Source organism: Balaenoptera physalus (assembly GCF_965194825.1).
Source record: "Balaenoptera physalus genome assembly, chromosome: 18".
Lineage (NCBI taxonomy): Eukaryota > Metazoa > Chordata > Mammalia > Artiodactyla > Balaenopteridae > Balaenoptera > Balaenoptera physalus.
The window spans coordinates 60,277,781-60,296,822 of record NC_138899.1 but is presented as its reverse complement, the minus strand read 5'-3'; the positions used below and the strand labels follow the sequence as shown (position 1 = coordinate 60,296,822).

Genomic DNA, 19,042 nt, shown 5'->3' with positions numbered 1-19,042 from the left:
ATAAATCCTTGGAGGGCAGAAAGAGATGGTGATTAAACCAAAGGACTTGTCCTTTTATTTCCCCCCCTAAGTAATACTTTTTGTTTCCAAGGAAGTATCTAGCAAAACAGTAAGTCAACAGTCTAAAAATCACTAGTCCTTTTAGATGGGATAAAATTGTGTCAGCCAGCCCCTTTTTCTATTCCAGGGGTTGCTGCAGCAGCAGCTGAAAGCACTTTTTACATCACTACTGACAATGACTAAGAATTTACTATAGTTTTTCTTCAAGTATATTACAGAAAGAAATAATTCGTTTACTGCATAAGAAGTGTTATAATAGGGATGTTAAGATTTCTTTAAAACATACAGAAATACCATGACTTACATGAGATGATATGTATGTAATACAATCATCTAACTTGGCCAGCATTGGTATAAATCCTTCACTATTCACAGACAGCGTGGGAGAATTCAATTTCTTTAAAGGAAAAAAAAATTTTTACATTTTAAGGGTTACCAAATATACTCAAATGCAGCCCATGTGTAACAACACAATAAAGAAAGGACAAATTAAAAAGAATATGGATTGAATTCAGTTTACTCCTAATGACCTTTAATGGGGCTCTTCACGAATTAGCAAACACTTTATACTCCATTGCACAATGTTATATTAAAATAATACATCATGTACCTAGATTTCCCACTTTCTAGTACTTTACAACATAAATTTTCCACTTTCAAACACTGGCGATCTTCTCAAGGTTAAAAGATTAACTAGCAATTATCATGTTCAGCAGTCATACTGAAAGTAAAATATAAGTAAACATATACAAGTAGTACTAATATAAGGTAATATATAATATAAACATGATATTTAATATTTAATATAACAGATAAAATGATAAATATTAAAATATATAAAACTATGTAATATATATAAAATATAAGTTAAATGATCCAATTATTTCTTGTCTTGATATACAAGTAGTTTGGCAATGATTTATATTTCCCATTGCATTCCACTGTTAACTGGCTACTGGTTTTATTTCTAATTCTTTAGTAAACTATAATAATTTAGATTAATTTAATAATTTTAATAACATGATTTATATGCAGTTATTATGATTAATTTATGAGCTAGAACACAGAGAAATATAACTTACACAGAAGTCTTTATTGTGACTACCTCTTTGGGATCCAAGAATCCGTTTTGAGGACTATACTTTTCCTCAAACTAAACATGAGATTAGTTTAAGAAATATTTTTTTTACTATTATAGAAGCACAACCACAGCAAGATTTAAAATGGAATATTTCTTCTTATAACCTTCACAGCTTACAAATATGATACTATAAGAGTTAACCAACAAAGAGATTTTAATAGCAAAAATACAATTTAAGAAGAACTATTATTTAAATCATATTTGGAAATCTGAACTGGTAATGGTATGTCCATCACTCACAAATAGGAATATCTTAACAACAAGCAAACTATTAAGCTAAAATATCACTCAAGCCAGTTTATAAGGTTAAAGATTATACTCAGAATGGGAAATATAAAATAAAGCCACTAATTCTAGAAAAAATAAAAAACAATGCTTACTGTGTTAATAGTTTCCAATTCATTAAAATAGGAAAGCTTTTGTTGAATGTTTTCAGCCAGATCAACAAGCTCCGACTTGAATTTTTTAAAAGAGAAAAATCAATTATTATGAGAACATAAGAATCAACACTCCAGTCTCAAAATTACATCAAAGAGATTTATACTAGACATACAGGTTTATATTAGATATATGATTTTAGAATAATGCCCAAAGATTTCTGCAATCATGGGCTAAAATAAGCAATGATTATTACAGTAAATTACATATGATCTTTTTATAAAATAACAAATGATTACCTTTTTAAAAACATACAAAATATACATAGATAAAATTCTGAGATAAGTATAGTAACTTAAATATTCTATCTTTAAATCACAAGTTTAAGTGCAACCTAGATCTGTTCATCTTTTCATAAACCCCACCATTAGTATAATCACTATGCCTTGTTTGAAAAGTGTCAATAGGGAATTCCCTAATGGTCCAGTGGTTAGGGCTCGGCGCTTTCAGTGCCAGGGACTGGCTTCAATCCCTGGTCGGGAGCTAAGATCCCGCAAGCCGCGCAGCGCAGCCAAAAAAAAAAAGAAAAGTGTCGCAAGTGTGAATATACCCTCTTCACTCTGAAACTGTACTGAGATCTAACAGCTCAAAACATACGAAAGCTTGCCCGTGCCCCTGCTGACATAAGCTTAAAAGCAGGCTGTCAAAGTAATAATTTGCATGCTTAGCACAGGGCCTCATACAGAGAAGTGTTCAAAATATACTTGGAGAAATAAAGGAAATTAGAATTAAATTGTATTCACCTATTTAAAAATAAAATATTAAACACAGTCACTGACACTCTCTCCTACTCCAAATTACCTGTTCTTTCAGGAGCTGTTCACAGGCTTCATGCAGGGTTCCTGTCTTATTGGACACAAAAAGATACTGTTTCTGCAATGATTCCAGATGCTGAAGAGCACTGTTGACATCATTCAATATAGCATCACACTGCTCCTGAAACCCAGACAAGTAATCCCTCATCTGTCTAGAAAACAGAACCAAAAGGGGATTGGCAATAATATTTTCCCCCAATAAGCACAGACAATAAACAACAAAGTCTCGTTTTCCCCCAAATGCTTGCATTTCAGAAGGAAAGTCTGACCTATTCACAAAAGTTTATTATATTCAGAAATATAGCAAAAACTATGTCACAAACTGTTTCAATACTTAAGAAGGAAAATGACTGAAACTATGAGCAATAAAAGGAATCAGCCTTAAAGCCATAAGCTGGCTTTTCACATGTAGGGCAATAAATCATGGGCTCAACTTTCAAAGACTGGGACACCAGGCCCATCCCAAGGTAACAAGAAGGTCCATCCTTCAGGTCATGTCTGCCTTTGAGAGATGGTGTGATGCCATGGAAAGAATTTTGGACTTGGAATTGGAAGACCTGAGTCCAAGTCCCAGCTCTGCCCAAGTCTCCATGACATTAGGCAAGTATTTAATAGTTCCAGGCCTCAGTTTACTCATTTGTAAAATGGGAACAATAACACCTTTCCTTATAGAGCTGCTATGAAGATTAAATGGAATCATACATCAAAGAGCCTAACACAATGCCTAGCAATAGTAGTCACTTAATTAATGTTAAATGAATACAAATGTTCAACCCACAGTCCCCAAATCAGCTAGAAACAGTACAGTCACTTCCCCCATGCCGTCAATATACACAAACAACATAGTTCACACCCAGCCTAGCTGGCCATCGCTGAAGTCTCTTGGGTCTCTCCCTCTAAAGAAAGGCAGCAAACACCTCTTAGAGTTCCTGACAAAACTCCCACTTGATTCCAAGCCTTTCTAGACTTATCTAAAATCAACCTCTGCCCCTCCTAACCTATTAATTACAATGTGACTTTTTTTTAAATCACACAACTTCCAATACCAGTTGGAATGACCCACATCCTTTCTAGCTATTCTTAAAGAAAATGTTGCTGTTCAAGTTTTCTTTGTACCTTAATTTTGTTTAAAGGCACAGATAACGAAATGCTTAAGATGATCTAAGAATTAGGACAGCCAACAAATATAAGAGCCACATACCTATATTTAGTTCCTTCATCCTGATCCATCTGAGTTTGTAGCTTTGCAAACCATGAGAAAAACTGGAAAAATAGGGTATTATGTTGTCAACAAAACTAAAACAGACAAAATGAAAAGTGGCTACATGCTAAACAGCAAGTCAAAAGGGTAGACACTAAGTCTTACTGTTTGGGTCTCAGACATTAATAGCTTTAAGCCAGGAGATGATAATTTAATTGCATGGTCAGTGTCTACATTCCAGGAAAAGCAAAGTATCTTAAAAACACGGGCCATTTTCAGAGTTAAATAAGAAAGAGTATTAACACGATAATATGTAGAAATAAACATTTCTTCCTAAGAAGCTAATGCCTACCTGCTAGTTTGCCAAATTTGAGTAGGTAACATACGGCTTTGGGTAAATATTAATGTTATCTAATAATAATTGTGAGAACATAAGCTCAGAAATAATAAAAAGGAGTGGTTTAGAAACATAGCTTTTCCATCAGCTAAACCTGGGTTTGAATTCTGGTCTTACCATCAAGTTGTATACTTAAAATGAGTACATTTTATTGTATGTAAATTATAACAAGGTATTAAATCTTTTTTTAATTTAAAGAGAGATATGCAAGTGCAAATTTAATCCAGAAGATTTTTTTTTTTTTCAAATAGTCCAAGTAAATTCACAGACATGGTGCAAGATTATCTTCTATAATTCTCAAGTGGCATTCGAAGTCAAAGGTATGCTTTATTCTCTCAAGATACTACTCTTGCCAAGTAGCTTGGCTTTCATTTCCTGAACACTGATTGTGTGCTTGGCACACACTGTATTTACATGCATTATCTAATTTAATTCTCATAAAAGTCCTATGAGATAAGTATATAATTATCTTTGTTTTACACATTAGGAAACAAGAGACCTGAGAAGATAAGTAATTTGCCTAAGCTCACAAGGATGGTAAGTGATAGAGGTGACCTTCAGATCCAGGTTAGTGTAACTCAAGAGCTAGAGCTCTTCATCACTTTGCAGCACTGCCTCTCTTGACTTAGTGCAGAGGTCCCCAATCTTTTTGGCACCAGGGCCCGGTTTCATGGAAGACAATTTTTCCATGGACGCGGTGGGGGGGCAGGGGGGGATGGTATCGGGATGATTCAAGTGCATTACATTCACTGTGCACTTTATTTCTATTACTATTACATTGTAACATATAATGCAATAATTACACAACTCACCATAATGCTGACAGGAGGCTGAGCTCAGGCGGTAACGCGAGCGATGGGGAGCAGCTGTAAATACAGATGAAGCTTCGCTCGCCCACCGCTCACTTCCTGCTGTGCAGCCTGGTTCCTAACAGGTCACGGACCACTACCGGTCCGTGGCCCGGGGGGTTGGGGACCCCTGACTTAGTGTATATGCAATTCAGCACATTTGCTTTATGTTTCACTTGGTAAATGCCTTTTTTAATTGAAGTATGGTTGATTTACAGTGTTGTGTTAGTTTCAGGTGCATGGCGAAGTGATTCAGTTTTATGTGTGTGTGTGTGGGTATCTGTTCTTTTTCAGATTCTTTTCCCTTATAGGTCATTACAAAATATTGAGTATAGTTCTCTGTGCTGTACGGGAGGTCCTTCCTCAGCTTTGATTCTTAAGAGGACAGAATGATGAGACAGAGGAAGCAGCAGAAGAAACTACTGTACATTTACGTTTATAGTTGGGAATAAGCAAAAACCAAGAGATTTCACATGCTAAATATCAGAAAAATAACTATAAGCGTTCGTCTAAAGAGCATATTGAGGCTTTTAAGAAAGAAATTACCTAGCAACAAGCAGTGAGGGGTGCGGCTGGGGGGTCTGCATGTGTGCACGTGTCCACGCACATGCATGTTGGGGGACACATTAACACAGACACATACTGGGAGGAGGTCTAAAGGGCATAAAATATCAAAACCTTAATAAATATAATAGTCTATCCAAACTTGGAATAGCACATTTTTATCTGTACTGCAAATAAAACTGGGCAACAGGTTCATTTAAAACACTTAAGAAATCACCACAACTAACACAAAATCAAATATGTTCTAGAAAGAGACACAGCTTTGGGAAAGATCACTGGTGTTCTCCTTACTTGGTGCAAGTAATATATCCTTCTTTCTCCAGCCCCCCCCCCCAAAAAAAAAAAAAGATGTTCTAGAAAGACTTTATTTTAACTACAGTTTCAAATGTTCAGAACTTTTAATTAGGACCTCTGTCTTGAGACATTTAAAACAATCAAATATCCTTAGAAATAATGCTGCCATTCACCTGCTGTGCAGTTTCAATTCTTTCTTCTTCCATTTCTAAGGAGGTGAATCCCTTCAAGAGAATGTCTTCTGTAGATTCAGGCACTATTGAAGCCTGTGCAATGGGCAGCGACTGGGATGTTAAATTGCACAAGTCTTCAATTGGGAGCTTGAAAAAAAAAGAGCCACAAAGATATTCAAATAACTTGAAAATTCTCTAAACTTAACTCAACATTGGTATTCCATCTCAGGTGTTTTGAAAGAGAAAGAAATGTTTTCTGTTAAATCATCTGATGTTAACAAGTGCCATATAATACTAACACTTATAACTAGGTTCTCTCTATATTAAATGCTGGTCTCAAAATATAAACATGACACCAATATCCAACCATTTGCAAAGTATGGTTTTTGAGTTACCTTTTGAAAATTGGTGGTGAATCTGTACTAATCCACACACCTTTTCCTACTGGAACCTCTTGTGACCTAGCACCAGTCAAAGGCAAAACCTGCGTGCTAATGAAAGTAGCCGGGCCTCTCCATTATCAACACACAAGCCTCACCTCATTCATACGAACCAACAGAAAAAAAATCGTACCCAAGAATCAACTACCAACAACTATATCCCCTTCTACTATTTCTACACTGCTGCCACACTTCACCCACATCTTCTTGCTGACAAATTCTGAAATTACAACTGAAAAGAAAGAATTTCAGAATTTCCCATCAGCTTCAGAAGAGCCTCACCTTGACGCTATCAGACCTACAATACTGTCTAGTTTGTCACTACTAAAGATATTACAGGTGTTGATTTACCTAGGGTCATACAGACAAGCTGTTTTTGGACCTAAAAGAAAGGGAGTGTGAATGCTGGGGAAGCTAAAAGGGTGGAATTATTTCATTTCAATCCCAGTTTCTGCCCTTAAGGCATGACATCTAAGGTCCAGCAATAAAAGACCTTAATCCAAGGCCTTAGGAAATTGTCTCTTGTCTATTTTTCTAGATACAGAAATTTCAGCTGAAGACAGTATTTTCTCTTCAAAGCTAAAATAAGATAAGCTAGATGCAAAATGCACCATCATTAATTTAGAAATACAACCCTTTAAATATGGGGGGAGGGAATTCCCTGGCAGTCCAGTGGTTAGGAGTCAGCACTTTCACTGCTGTGGGCCCAAGTTCAATCCCTGGTCTAGGAACTAAGATCCTGAGAGCAGTGCAGCATCAAAAAGAAAGAGAGAGGGGACTTCCCTGGTGGTGAAGTGGTTGGGAGTCCGCCTGCCGATGCTGGGGACACAGGTTCAAGCCCTGGTCCGGGAAGATCCCACATGGCGCAGAGCAACTGAGCCCGTGTGCCACAACTTCTGAGCCTGCACTCTAGAGCCCGCAAGCCACAACTACTGAGCCCGTGTGCCACAACTACTGAGCCTGCGCTCTAGAGCCCGCGAGCCACAACTACTGAGGCCGTGTGCCTGGAGCCCATGCTCTGCAGTGGGAGAGGCCACCGCAACGAGAAGCCCGTGCACCACAACGAGAAGCCCGCGCACTGCAATGAGAAGCCTGCGCGCCGCAAATAGGGAGGGCCCGCGCACAGTAACAAAGACCCAACACAGCCAAAAATAAATAAATAAATAATAAAATAAATTTAAAAAAAAAAGAAAGAGAGAGAGAAAAAGAAAGGAAGGAAGGAGGGGGAAGAGAGAGAGAGAGAGAGAGGAAGGGAGGGAGGGAGGGAGGAAGAAAGGAAGGAAGGAAGGAAGGGAGGAAGGAAGGAAGGGAGTTTGGTATCTGGGTTCAAGCGGGGTTGCACCTCCAGGCACAGGAAAGCACATTACAGTACGGCCTGGTGTGAACCCTGCTCCTGCTCACGTAAGAAGCTGTGTTACAATAGGTAAATTACTTAATGCTTCCAAATCTCTATTTCTTCTCTGTAAAATAGGAATTACATTATCTGTATCATGAGGCCATTGTGAAATGAAGAAAACACAGGTGTAAGGAAACAGGCCCCTTGGACCACTGGGAAGCTGCAGACAGAAAAAAAGTGTTCAGAAAGGTCCTCAATCTGCTTTCTCCCCACAGATGAGTCTGACTCAAGAGGAGCCAGGAGGGTCCTGGATGTACGGAGATATGTCTTACTAAGGGCATCACTTGTTCAATATAAACTGTTCCTGAATGGTGACGCAATCCCTGAACAGAAAAGGACTGTTGGGCAGGAAGAATTAAGTTTCTGAAATCTGGTGAGAATCTATCTTGACTCTAACGTGTCACCAGCAACTGTGTGCTGCCACCAGAGGTTCTGAGGACAGAGGAAGCCGAGCTGAGCTAAGTCTACCGGCTCAGGCTCTGTGCAACCATTCCAGTTACCAACAACAAGCTGTCTCCTCGGAGACAATGCTACGTGTATTTAGCATAATGCCTGCCATATAATAAACACAATCAACCGGAGCCGCTTCTATTTATCATATTATTATTATTATTCCTACTTATTAGTAGTAACAAAGTAAATTTCTTTTAATTTATTTATTTTTATTGAAGTATAGTTGATTTACAATGTTGTGTTAGTTTCTTGTGTACAGCAAAGTGATTCAGAAATATGTGTGTGTGTGTATATATATATTCTTTTTCAGATTCTTTTCCATTATAGGTTATTACAAGATACTGAATATAGTTCCCTGTGCTATACAGTAAATCCTTGTTGTTTATCTATTTTATATATAGTAGTTTGTACCTATTAATCCCGAACTCCTTATTTATCCCTCCCCCACTTTCCCCTTTGGTAACCATAAGTTTGTTTTCTATGTCTGTGACTCTGTTTCTGTTTTGTAAATAAGTATTTGTACCACTTTCTAGATTCCACATATAAGTGATATCATATGATATTTCTCTTTCTCTGACTGACTTAGTATGATAATCTCTAGGTCCATCTATGTTGCTGCAAATGGCATTATTTTATTCTTTTTTATGGCTGAGTAATATTCCATTGTATATATGCCACACCTTCTTTATCCATTCATCTGTCGATGGACACTTAGGTTGCTTCCATGTCTTGGCTATTGTAAATAGTGCTGCTCTGAACACTGGGATGCATGTATCTTTTCAAAGTAGAGTTCTCTCCTGATACATGCCCAGGAGTGGGATTGTTGGATCAAATGGTAACTCTATTTTTAGTTTTTTAAGGAACCCCCATACTGTTTTGCATAGTGTCTGCACCAATTTACATTCCCATCAACAGTGTAGGAGGGTTCCCTTTTTACAGTAAGTAAATTTACAAATCAGAATCTATACTGCTTCTTGGGAACAGAATCGTCTAAGTTACCTTTACAAAATTATAGTTTATTAGTAGTAAAATTTAGTTATATATGAACAGATCATGACAAAATTCAAACACATAATTCTATCAGCACTGTTTACACAATACCTAAGGAGGAAAAGGGATACCTAGGGAGGAAAAGGGAGAGAGACATGGATCAGGTGCAGATTTGAAAAATATACCAGAAAGCACACGGAGGCTAGGCTAAAAGAATGCTAGACAGGACTTCCCTGGTGGCGCAGTGGTTAAGAATCTGCCTGCCAACACAGGGGACACGGGTTCGAGCCCTGCTCGGGGAAGATTCCACATGCCACGGAGCAACTAAGCCCGTGTGCCACAACTACTGAGCCTGCGCTCTAGAGCCTGCATGCCTAGCGCCGGTGCTCCGCAACAAGAGAGGCCACAGCAATGAGAAGCCCACGCACCACAAAGAAGAGTAGCCCCCGCTCGCCGCAACTAGAGAAAGCCTGTGCACAGCAACGAAGACCCAACGCAGCCATAAACAAATAAATAAATGAATAAATAAATAAATTTATTTAAAAAAAAAAAAAAAAAAAAAAAAAAAAAAAGAATGCTAGACAGAGTGTTGCTTGCACCCTAATAAGAAAAAGACAAATAATCTACAAAATCAGGTTCTTGAAGCCATCAGAGAGTTGAGGTTCCAGAGTAACCAAGTAGCTTAAAATCTAGAAAAAGATGGGTATCTCCAGGCAGAGACAGAGTGAGAGCACGGGCTTACCGTGGCAGATTATGGAAAAATAGATGACAAATGCCACACAAGTAGGTAAGAATTAGGCTAAAATGTCTTTCAAATTACTAAATGCTAGAGGATGGGTGAGTACAGAATGCTTGGAAGTCACAGACACAAGGGGAGTTTGCACCCACTCACATGGTCTTCACGCACCTCCACCAGGTGCTCACGAGAAAGAATGAGGACTGGTGGTGCAGGCTTAGAAGAGGAGGGGCCTGGGGAAAGTGGGGCACAAAGCCCCATCCACACCCTTCTCCCCAGTGGAACAAAATCTTAAGACACTGAAAAAAGGGCAGCAAGCCCTATCAACCCTAGGGCACAGAGGAGAACACACTACAGCCGGGGAAAGGGAAAAGAAAAGAACCATTACCCCTGGAAGAGAGGCAGGAAAGAACCCAAGACCCAGAACATCAGAGGTCTCCTACTGCCGGAGGAGGGCAGAGTCAGTAAGAAACTCCACCCCTGAGTCCCAGGGGCAAAAGGCCTGCCTAAGACTGAGACTGGACACTGATGACAGAAAACGCCCACCTACCACCACCAGGCTATAGAGCGCCAGCAATGCTCTCCTGTGGGAGGGGCAAGAGCACAGACACCCTCTGAACACAGGCGCACAGCACACCAAAAGCTGAGGGTTGAGAAGGAAGGTTAAGAAGACCCTGCAGCAGCCCAGCCCCAATGCTAGGCAAAAAGTAATGAAAGAGAAGTTTGAAGCCAGTGGTAAACTAAAGGCAACCAGAACAAAAACAAAACCCAAACCTAGCCCACTAACCCAAACCTCCACACTAATGACCTAACAGAGTAAGTGTATTCATTCCCAGGCATTCACGCTATTTCCCTCATTCTCAAATGTCCTGCATACAATGTACAGTATTTGACCAAAAGTTACATTAAACAACAAGGAAAAAAACCCAGCTCATTGTCAAGAAACGAAGCACTCAACAGAGCCAGACTCAAGAGATGATCTGGATATTGGAACTATAAAATAAGGAATTTAAAATAACTGCAACTAATATGTCAATCAAAGGCTCTGGTATGAAATATAAATAAAATGAATGAACAGACGCAGAAGTTCAGCAGAAAAATAAAAACTATACATGTCCAACAGAAATGATGGAAATAACCATTACTGTAACAGATGAAAAATACCTGCAATAGACTCATCGGTACACTCAACACAGCTAAGGGAAGAATCAGTGAACTTGAAGATAGGTCAATAAAAATCAGCCAAAATTAAACATAAAGAAGAAACAGAGTGGACAAATAAAAACTGAACACAACATCCAAGAACTGTGGGATGGTATCAAATGATCTAATATATGTGTAATCTGAATCTCAAAATAAGGAGAGAAAGAGAGAACAGGGTAGAAGAAATATTTAAAGAGATAATAGTTGAGAATTTTCCAAAAATAATGGAAGACACAAAGCTACAGTGCTGAACTCAGAAAATCCCAAGCAGAATGCACATGCATGTGTGCGTGTGCACACACACACACACACCACCCCTAGACACATCACATTCAAACTCAGAAAGAAAATCAAAAGTCATAGAGAAAACCTTAAGGCAGTCAGAGAGAAAAAGATACATTATATACAGGGGAACAAAAATAAAAATTAAAGCAGACTTATCAGAAATCATGCAAATCAGGGGACTTCCCTGGTGGTCCAGTGGATAAGACTCCGAGCTCCCAATGCAGGGGGCCTGGGTTCAATCCCTGGTCGGGGAACTAAATCCCACATGCATGCCGCAACTAAGAGTTCACATACCACAACCAAGAAGCCCGCATGCCACAACTAAGACCTGGCACAGCCAAAATAAATAAATTTTTTTTTTTTTTTTTTAAAGCTGCTTTGTAAAAGCTTATCAGGGAGTTCCCTGGTGGTCTAGTGGTTAGGACTCAGCTCTTTCACTGCCATGACCTGGGTTTAATTCCTGGTCAGAGAAATGAGATCCCGCAAGCCACGCAGCGTAGCCAGAATATTAAAAAAAAAAATTAAAAAATAAAAGCTTATGAGAAGATGCCCCCATTAGGTACATTTGCCCAGCTGTCTTCTTTTCTCAAAGCACCTGGAATAGAATGGCAAATCAAGAAGGGTGTGTTGCAGGGAGATCAGCTCGGTGCTTTGTGACCACCTAGAGGGGTGGGATAGAGAGGGTGGGAGGGAGAAGCAAGAGGGAGGGGATATGGAGATATATGTATACGTATAGCTGATTCACTTTGTTATAAAGCAGAAACTAACACACCATTGTAAAGCAATTATACTCCAATAAAGATGTTAAAAAAATAAAATAAAATAAAATAAAATAAATGGTAGAACTGTTAAAAAAAAAAGGGTGTGCTGGTGTCACAAACTTTCCTGTTCTGACTACTCTTTCCCTCCTGACGAGGAGATGTTGACCGAATGCCTCTGGCTTACTCGCACTGTCCTGGCTTCCAGATGGAGCAGACATTTACCACCAGAGAGAGAAGAGCACAGACCTAGGCTCCTGGTTGGTCCTGGATAGCTACTGTCCAGCTTACACAAATGGGGACACTAACATATTAAATACTAATTACAACAAACTATCGAGCCTTGCCTGACCTGCTGAGCAGCTCCAGGAAAAAACAAGCAAATATACCTTTCTCTCCCAAACTTTACTTCTTGCACAGTTCTGGGTTGGAGAAAATCACTTTTGTAATCAATCTAATAAATTCATTCCCTAAATGAAACCTGACGTTACCTACTCTGTTTGGAGCAAATCTTTGAAGAGGTATAGATGGAGTCTCAGAACCTTCCTCCAGGCACCTAACCTCTTCTTTTCTTACCTTTGGTCTGAGTGACACCTATACAGTACCAGCTCAGGATCATAACATTCTAATCTATTCTTTTAAGGTAATAATCATTTGGGGAGAAAAGCAGATGAATAATATAATACTGGCAGGTAGCTTGCTGTGTGCACTTTATATACTTGATTTAGTTCTCACAACTCCCTGTGACACAAGTACTATTATAATCCCCATTTTATAAAGAAGAAAACAGGCTCAGAGAAGTTAAGTATCATGTCTAAGGCCACACAAACTTTAGGAAAACAACAACTGTAACAGTAAATTACAGGTAAATTTCAGGGTAAATTATCTCAGCATTTTATCGGGAATTGCTAAACTCAGCAGAAAGAAAAAGGCCCTCACTACTAAAAAATTTGCCCTGGCTACAAGAAACCAGTCTACCTAATATTCTACTGCAAATTTTCTTATCTAACACCAAATAAAAAGGTATATAAGACTAGTTCTCCTAAATAAAAAGGAAAGCTATAAACAGCTTCATGATATTTGCTGAGAGTTAGCTGGCCTCTTGCTATTCAACTAACTTGCCCAGTTCCAGTTGTTCAGGATGTAATTTATCTCCTGAAAACTGTGAAACACTACAGAAAATCCTTTACAGGTTTTTGTTTTGGTTGGACAAAATGAAAATTGAGGCATTCTTTCTCAGCGCCAGTGTTAAAAGAGTGGTAACAGGGATAAAAAATTCAATTCCAAAGTCTTCCCACCAGACATATAAAGGAAAAAGAGGGCTGTCGAAAGCTGAAGAGCAATGAGAAATTCCCCCTCAAAGATTCCAGGATGGGTAAATAACAGGCTGGTATTTCATTCTCACAGCAATCCAATGCCAAGGTTGCATGTACCAGAAGACCCTCACTGAACCCTTGAACTTGTCAAGCTCATCCCCTACCCAGGGCTTTGCAATGCTTTTTCCTCCAGCTGGAAGGTTATTTCTCTAGTCTTTGCAAGACCGGCTTCTTGTTTTCCATCATGCGTTCTCTCCTTAGGCGGTTACTTTCTTAGAAAGGCCTTCACTCTTTATCTAAAAGGGCACACCTCATTCCTTGGTGTCATACCATCCTGTTTGATTTTCCTTATATCCTGGACGACTGTCTGAATTTACCTTCTTTGTTCTTTTTCACATGCTCATAATCACCGTAATTATGTCAGCTCCATGAGGCTAGGGATCTTGTTTTTCTTATCTTTCCGTCCCCGCATTCCTAGCCCCAGGTAGGAACATGATATATGTTAAATGACTGCATGGGGCTAATGGTAGGTATTATGTTACATAAATATCAAATAACGGGGTGAAAATGAAGAGATTCCATTTACTTCACTCCAAACCCTGTCCTTCATGCTCAGTGGGAATAATAATGTTTTATGACCCAAGACATTAAAAACAAAATGGGTCACTTTTCTTACGGGATACATTCACCACAGGTACTGTGATGTCGAAGCATCCTGCTTTGGTGAGAGGCCAAATCAATTATAAACAGACTGAAATATTTATAGAGCAAACAACTTCGATTGCCCAGAGGATAAAATACTCTGACAGCCATGCCAAAACAAATTTCCAACTGCTTCCTCATTTATTTCAAACACACTTCCAGCATAGAATCCTAGAGGTGGACAGAGAAACCCAAGAAAGAACACCTGTACTTTACGGCAGAGTGTGCAACGGCGCAAAGTGGCGAGAACTTTCAAACCAAAGTTCTTAACCTCTGAAGTGTTAGGGCAGAAAAAGTTTGTCTCTAAACTCAGTCTGCCTTTGGACACAACCGCGTAAAAAGAATGCTTCCAACATCAAAAGTAAGCATCAGCACTAATAAAATAATAACCGCCTAAACCTAGCCCTCAAAACTAGAAAAAGTTTGTCAAACATCTGACTACTCATAAAATGTACTTCTTGCTATTATAAATAATTGAATTGAATCACACAAGCAGTAATAGGGATAAAATTCCAATGGCAATTAGGATTAAAAACGTTGACACTAAAACCGACAACCAGCATTATTTAATAATGTACTGACCCCGCTTTCAAATAAAAATTTTTATTGCTTTGCTATAAGTCAAATATAAATCCGATCTCCCACAACCCGCACTTGATCGAGAGCTCATTGCTCAATGTGCGATCAATGAAGCTGTCACCCGGGATCAACTTTGGTCTCCCCAAGTGCCCCTATGGAAAAAGGAAGCTGGGCTATTCATTAAGGTGGTAAACAAATACCAACAGGAGGCTGTCCTGAAGCAAAGCACTTCGGGTTCAGTGCCTTCTCCTTCCGGGAGAGAGTGGGCAGCAGGACTATGCCTCGCTGACACCAGGGACACCGGGGCAAGATGCCCAGGGCAAGGCTCCCGGACAACCGCCCCACGCCGCAGGGGGCGGGCTTGGTGCCGGCGGCCAGCAGCCGCTGGACGCCCCCGCAGCCGTCCCCACGCCGGAGGGGAGAGTCGGCGGTCCGGGACAGCGTGAGGCCTGACAGCCCGGGAAAGTGAGGGGCCTTTCCCACCGGAGCCGACACTGTGATCGGGGAGGAGAGGAGAGACCCTGGACAGGGGTCTGCAAGGTCGGGGTCCGCCGGCGCGCCCGCGGAATAGCCCAGCCCAGCTCCCGCCCGTCACCTCACCTCGGCGGGCACGGGCAGGTCCTCGGCCGCCGCCTTCAACTCCAGCACCGAGTCCCTCTGCCGGTCGGTTAGCGGCGCCGTCGTGTCCAGTCTCCCATCCCAAAGAGCCAGCTTCTCCCGGGCGTCCCGCTCCGCCGCCGCCTCCGGCTGCAGTAGCAGCGCCGCCTCCGCCATCGCCGCCGCCCCAGCGGCCCGCAGCAGCAGCGGGGAGGTGGGAACCCCGACAGAGAGATGTCCGGGCCACTTCCGGGAGAGCCGGGGCTTCCAGCACGGCACCGGCGGCGGGGCGGGGCGGGGCGAGCCGGAATACCCTGACCCCGGAAACGCTTCCCCCCGCGTGGGCGGGACTTAGGCCAGGACCGACGTGGCTTTAAACGGGGTACAAGTATTTCCGGTTGGGATGTAGCCGGAGAGGGCGAAGGATATAGACCTTAACGGAAATAGACATGCCCCTACCAGAAGTCCCTTCCTCAACATCAATAACTTTATTGTTAATGTTGTTACTGACAACTGTGCTCAGTGACCCTGCCGGTAGGGGCCTTCGTGAGCCCCGGCATCTACTGCCTCTTTCTGTTCACAGCCTGGTAGTCTGGGTTAGGTGTGTGGACTGATTTCCGTGTTGACATGTTGCCAGTTTTCACAACTTTTCCAACATCCAATAATTCCGCTGTTAGAAACCTAATTTATGAAAACACATAAAAACTCAAAGATGTATGTATATCAGACATCATAAATAGTATCAAATAACCACCTGAACGTCCAACATTGACGAACTGGATCAATAATTCATGGCACAGACGTGTAATTGGAATACTGTTCTGCCATTTAAATCATGTTGTAGCTTTCAGCAACAAGATAAATAATGATTGTATTGGGTCATAACCTGTAGAATAGAATAAATACCCATGAGTCCATACTGATATAAATAAATGACTGAATAAATAAATAGGGGAGAAGAGACAACTCCACCTTACTGAAGAATTCCAATCAATAAATGTAGAAAGAATGAGGGGAAAGAAATCATTAAGGATACTACAGTAATGATTATAGCAGGCAAAATCTAAGGATGGATGCTAAAATTAGTGGGTGAAAGTCTGAGGAGAAACAGAAATTTGCATGGTATCTCTCCAAGATATTTATTAATGGGGGGGAGGGGAGGGTGGCTGTTAACTTTACAGTGGAGAAACCTGGAAGACATCCCCCCTTAACCAAATGATCAAGGTCAACATCATCACCATGAAACTCCTCATATGATATATCAAGAACACAATATTTCTTTTGTGATATTCTTGCCAGAAATGCAAAACCACATTCTAATTATAAGAAAACATCAAACAAATTCAAATTGATGGACATCCTACAAAACAATTCACCAGTACTTTTCAAAAGTGTCAAAGTCAAAAAAAAAAAGTGTCGAAGTCATAAAAAATGAGGAAAGACCGAGAAAATGTTACATTTTGGGGATGAGGGAGACATGACAAGTAGATGCAATGTGGGAGCCTGGATTGGATCTTGGGACAGAAAAGGGAGAACTATAGAATAAAATATAGATATCCAAATAAGGTCTACAGTTTAGACGATAGTAGTGTACCAAAGTTAATTTCCCAGTTTTAGTTGTTGTACATGACATAGTTATGTAAGATGATAACATAAGGGGAAGCTGGATAAGGGCACGTCTGAATTCTGTAATACTTTTACAACTTTTCTAAAGTCTAAAATTATCTCAAAGTCAAGAGTTAAAATCCTCATGTTGTAGAAAATATTTATCTCCTTGGAGAAATGATATAATTACGAAGAATGAAACAGTGTATCATCCTACTGACCAAAGGAAACACTTCCAAAATATTCACAGATTGTTAGAATTACTACTAATTCTTTTCTTTTTTTTTCAATGAGTTTTGCATCTAAGCATAAGGGTGTTTGTTTGTTTGTTTGAATTAGTATACCTAAAACACTTTCTCCTTTTCAGGCCAGGCTAATTCCAAAAATCTCAGAAATAAAGTTTATCCTGTTGAGTTTTGTGATAATTCTTCACCAAACATCATCCTTCAATGGCCAAATATAAGCATCTTCTCTCACAAATGTGCTTCTACTGCAGATTTTCCTAAACCTATAATCATGCTACTTTCTTCTAAACATTATGTTTAATTCCTTAAAATATTTTTACCAACTGGTGATTCATAATGCTAAAGGGATGCAGTGCAGGTCATGGTACTCACAGAAAAGATTTGGGACAAGGCTGAATGTCTAATCAGTTGCTGTGAGGACAAATGAGGGGAGAGAAGGGTAGATATTCAACACAATGATGCCTGGACTATTCCTGAATTGAAGAACTGGAGCTAAGAGAGGACAGCAAAGGTCCAGCAGTCACCAGCTGGCCCTGCAGGGTGAGGGAGAGACAAGAGCAATGAAACAGTAACTGCAGTGTTCGTGGGGTGTTTTCATTGCAGAACACTAGCATAGAAGTATATACATTTAAACAATGCACTCGTTGCTCAAAATACAGTGGAAAGTGTAGTATACAATATGCTGAACTCTGTTTCAGACTCTAGGGCCCTTTTCTGTATGGACAAATATTATCTGGTGTGCCCCATCCCCAGAAGAAGTACAAATTTCCTACAATGGATCCACTTTTATACTCTGTATTACAAGTCAAATTTCTTCCTGTTTCCAGCTGGTGATCAGCTTATTCCCAGAAGCACTAGATGTCATGACAAATACAACTGCAGCTTTAATTTTCTACTGTCATTTTTTTTTTGACCGCACCTCACGGCTTGCAGGATTCTCAATTCCCCGACCAGGGATTGAACCCAGGTCACGGTGGTGAAAGCGCCAAATTCTAACCACTAGACTACCAGGGAACTAACTTCCTCTACTGTAATTTTTAACAATATTATTTATTTGATTCAAGTATTAATAAGTGTTCCCATAAAAATGTTCAAGTCGATATAGTAAACACTCATATAGCATGTATCTGTACATATGCATGTACATATAAAGCACACATGTATTCGTATCGTGTGTGCATGAAAGAGAGAGAGAGAGAAATGAGAAGACAGGATTGCATAGGCTATCTCGGGAAAAGGACAAAGATGAGGTCAGAGGAGTCTCATCCCCAAGTGATCAAGGTCCCATATCACAGTAGATGACATTTTGTTTGTAAGGTGTTATTCAGATTTCCCTTTTGATCTCTTGATTGAAACCCTGTGAGTAAGGCAGGTTATTCTCCCATTTAGATTTAAGCAAATAAAACACAGGATGATGAAGTGAGACATCAGACATTTGGGAAGGTGAAGGAAAAGACCACTTTTCTACACTCTTTGTAGAGGGAAACTTGCCAACACCTATCAAAACACAGGCTAGAGAAATGGAGTGAGAGGATAGCTCTTTGATCCAGCAATTCTATATCTGAGAATCTATCCTAGAGAAATTCTTACATATTAAAAAAAAAAAAAGTAGTACATGCACAGGATAGTTTGCAATGGAGAAAAAGTGGACACAACCTAAATGTTTTTCAATGGGGAAATGGTTTAGTTCCTATTATTTATTGCTACCTAACAAACTAACCCCAAAATCATGCCCTAAACGAACCACCACTTTGTTCTTATCTTTCATAATCTTGCAGGTCAGGAATTTCTAGAGGGCACATCAGA

At 40.0% G+C, this 19,042-nt stretch overlaps 1 protein-coding gene across 1 annotated transcript in view; it reads right to left on the bottom strand.

Moving 5' to 3' along the window:
• COG3 (component of oligomeric golgi complex 3) overlaps positions 1 to 18,574 on the bottom strand; it is a 67,549-nt gene extending 48,975 nt beyond the window's left edge. Inside the window, exons 1-6 of the mRNA XM_082435373.1 lie at positions 15,390 to 18,574; positions 5,932 to 6,078; positions 3,656 to 3,717; positions 2,441 to 2,606; positions 1,582 to 1,656; positions 365 to 457 (exon numbers count right to left, since the gene is read on the bottom strand). Coding sequence (XP_082291499.1) covers positions 365 to 457; positions 1,582 to 1,656; positions 2,441 to 2,606; positions 3,656 to 3,717; positions 5,932 to 6,078; positions 15,390 to 15,563 — 717 coding nt within the window. The 5' untranslated portion in view covers positions 15,564 to 18,574. The remainder of the gene's footprint in view (positions 1 to 364; positions 458 to 1,581; positions 1,657 to 2,440; positions 2,607 to 3,655; positions 3,718 to 5,931; positions 6,079 to 15,389) is intronic.
• Positions 18,575 to 19,042: the final 468 nt, after the last annotated feature.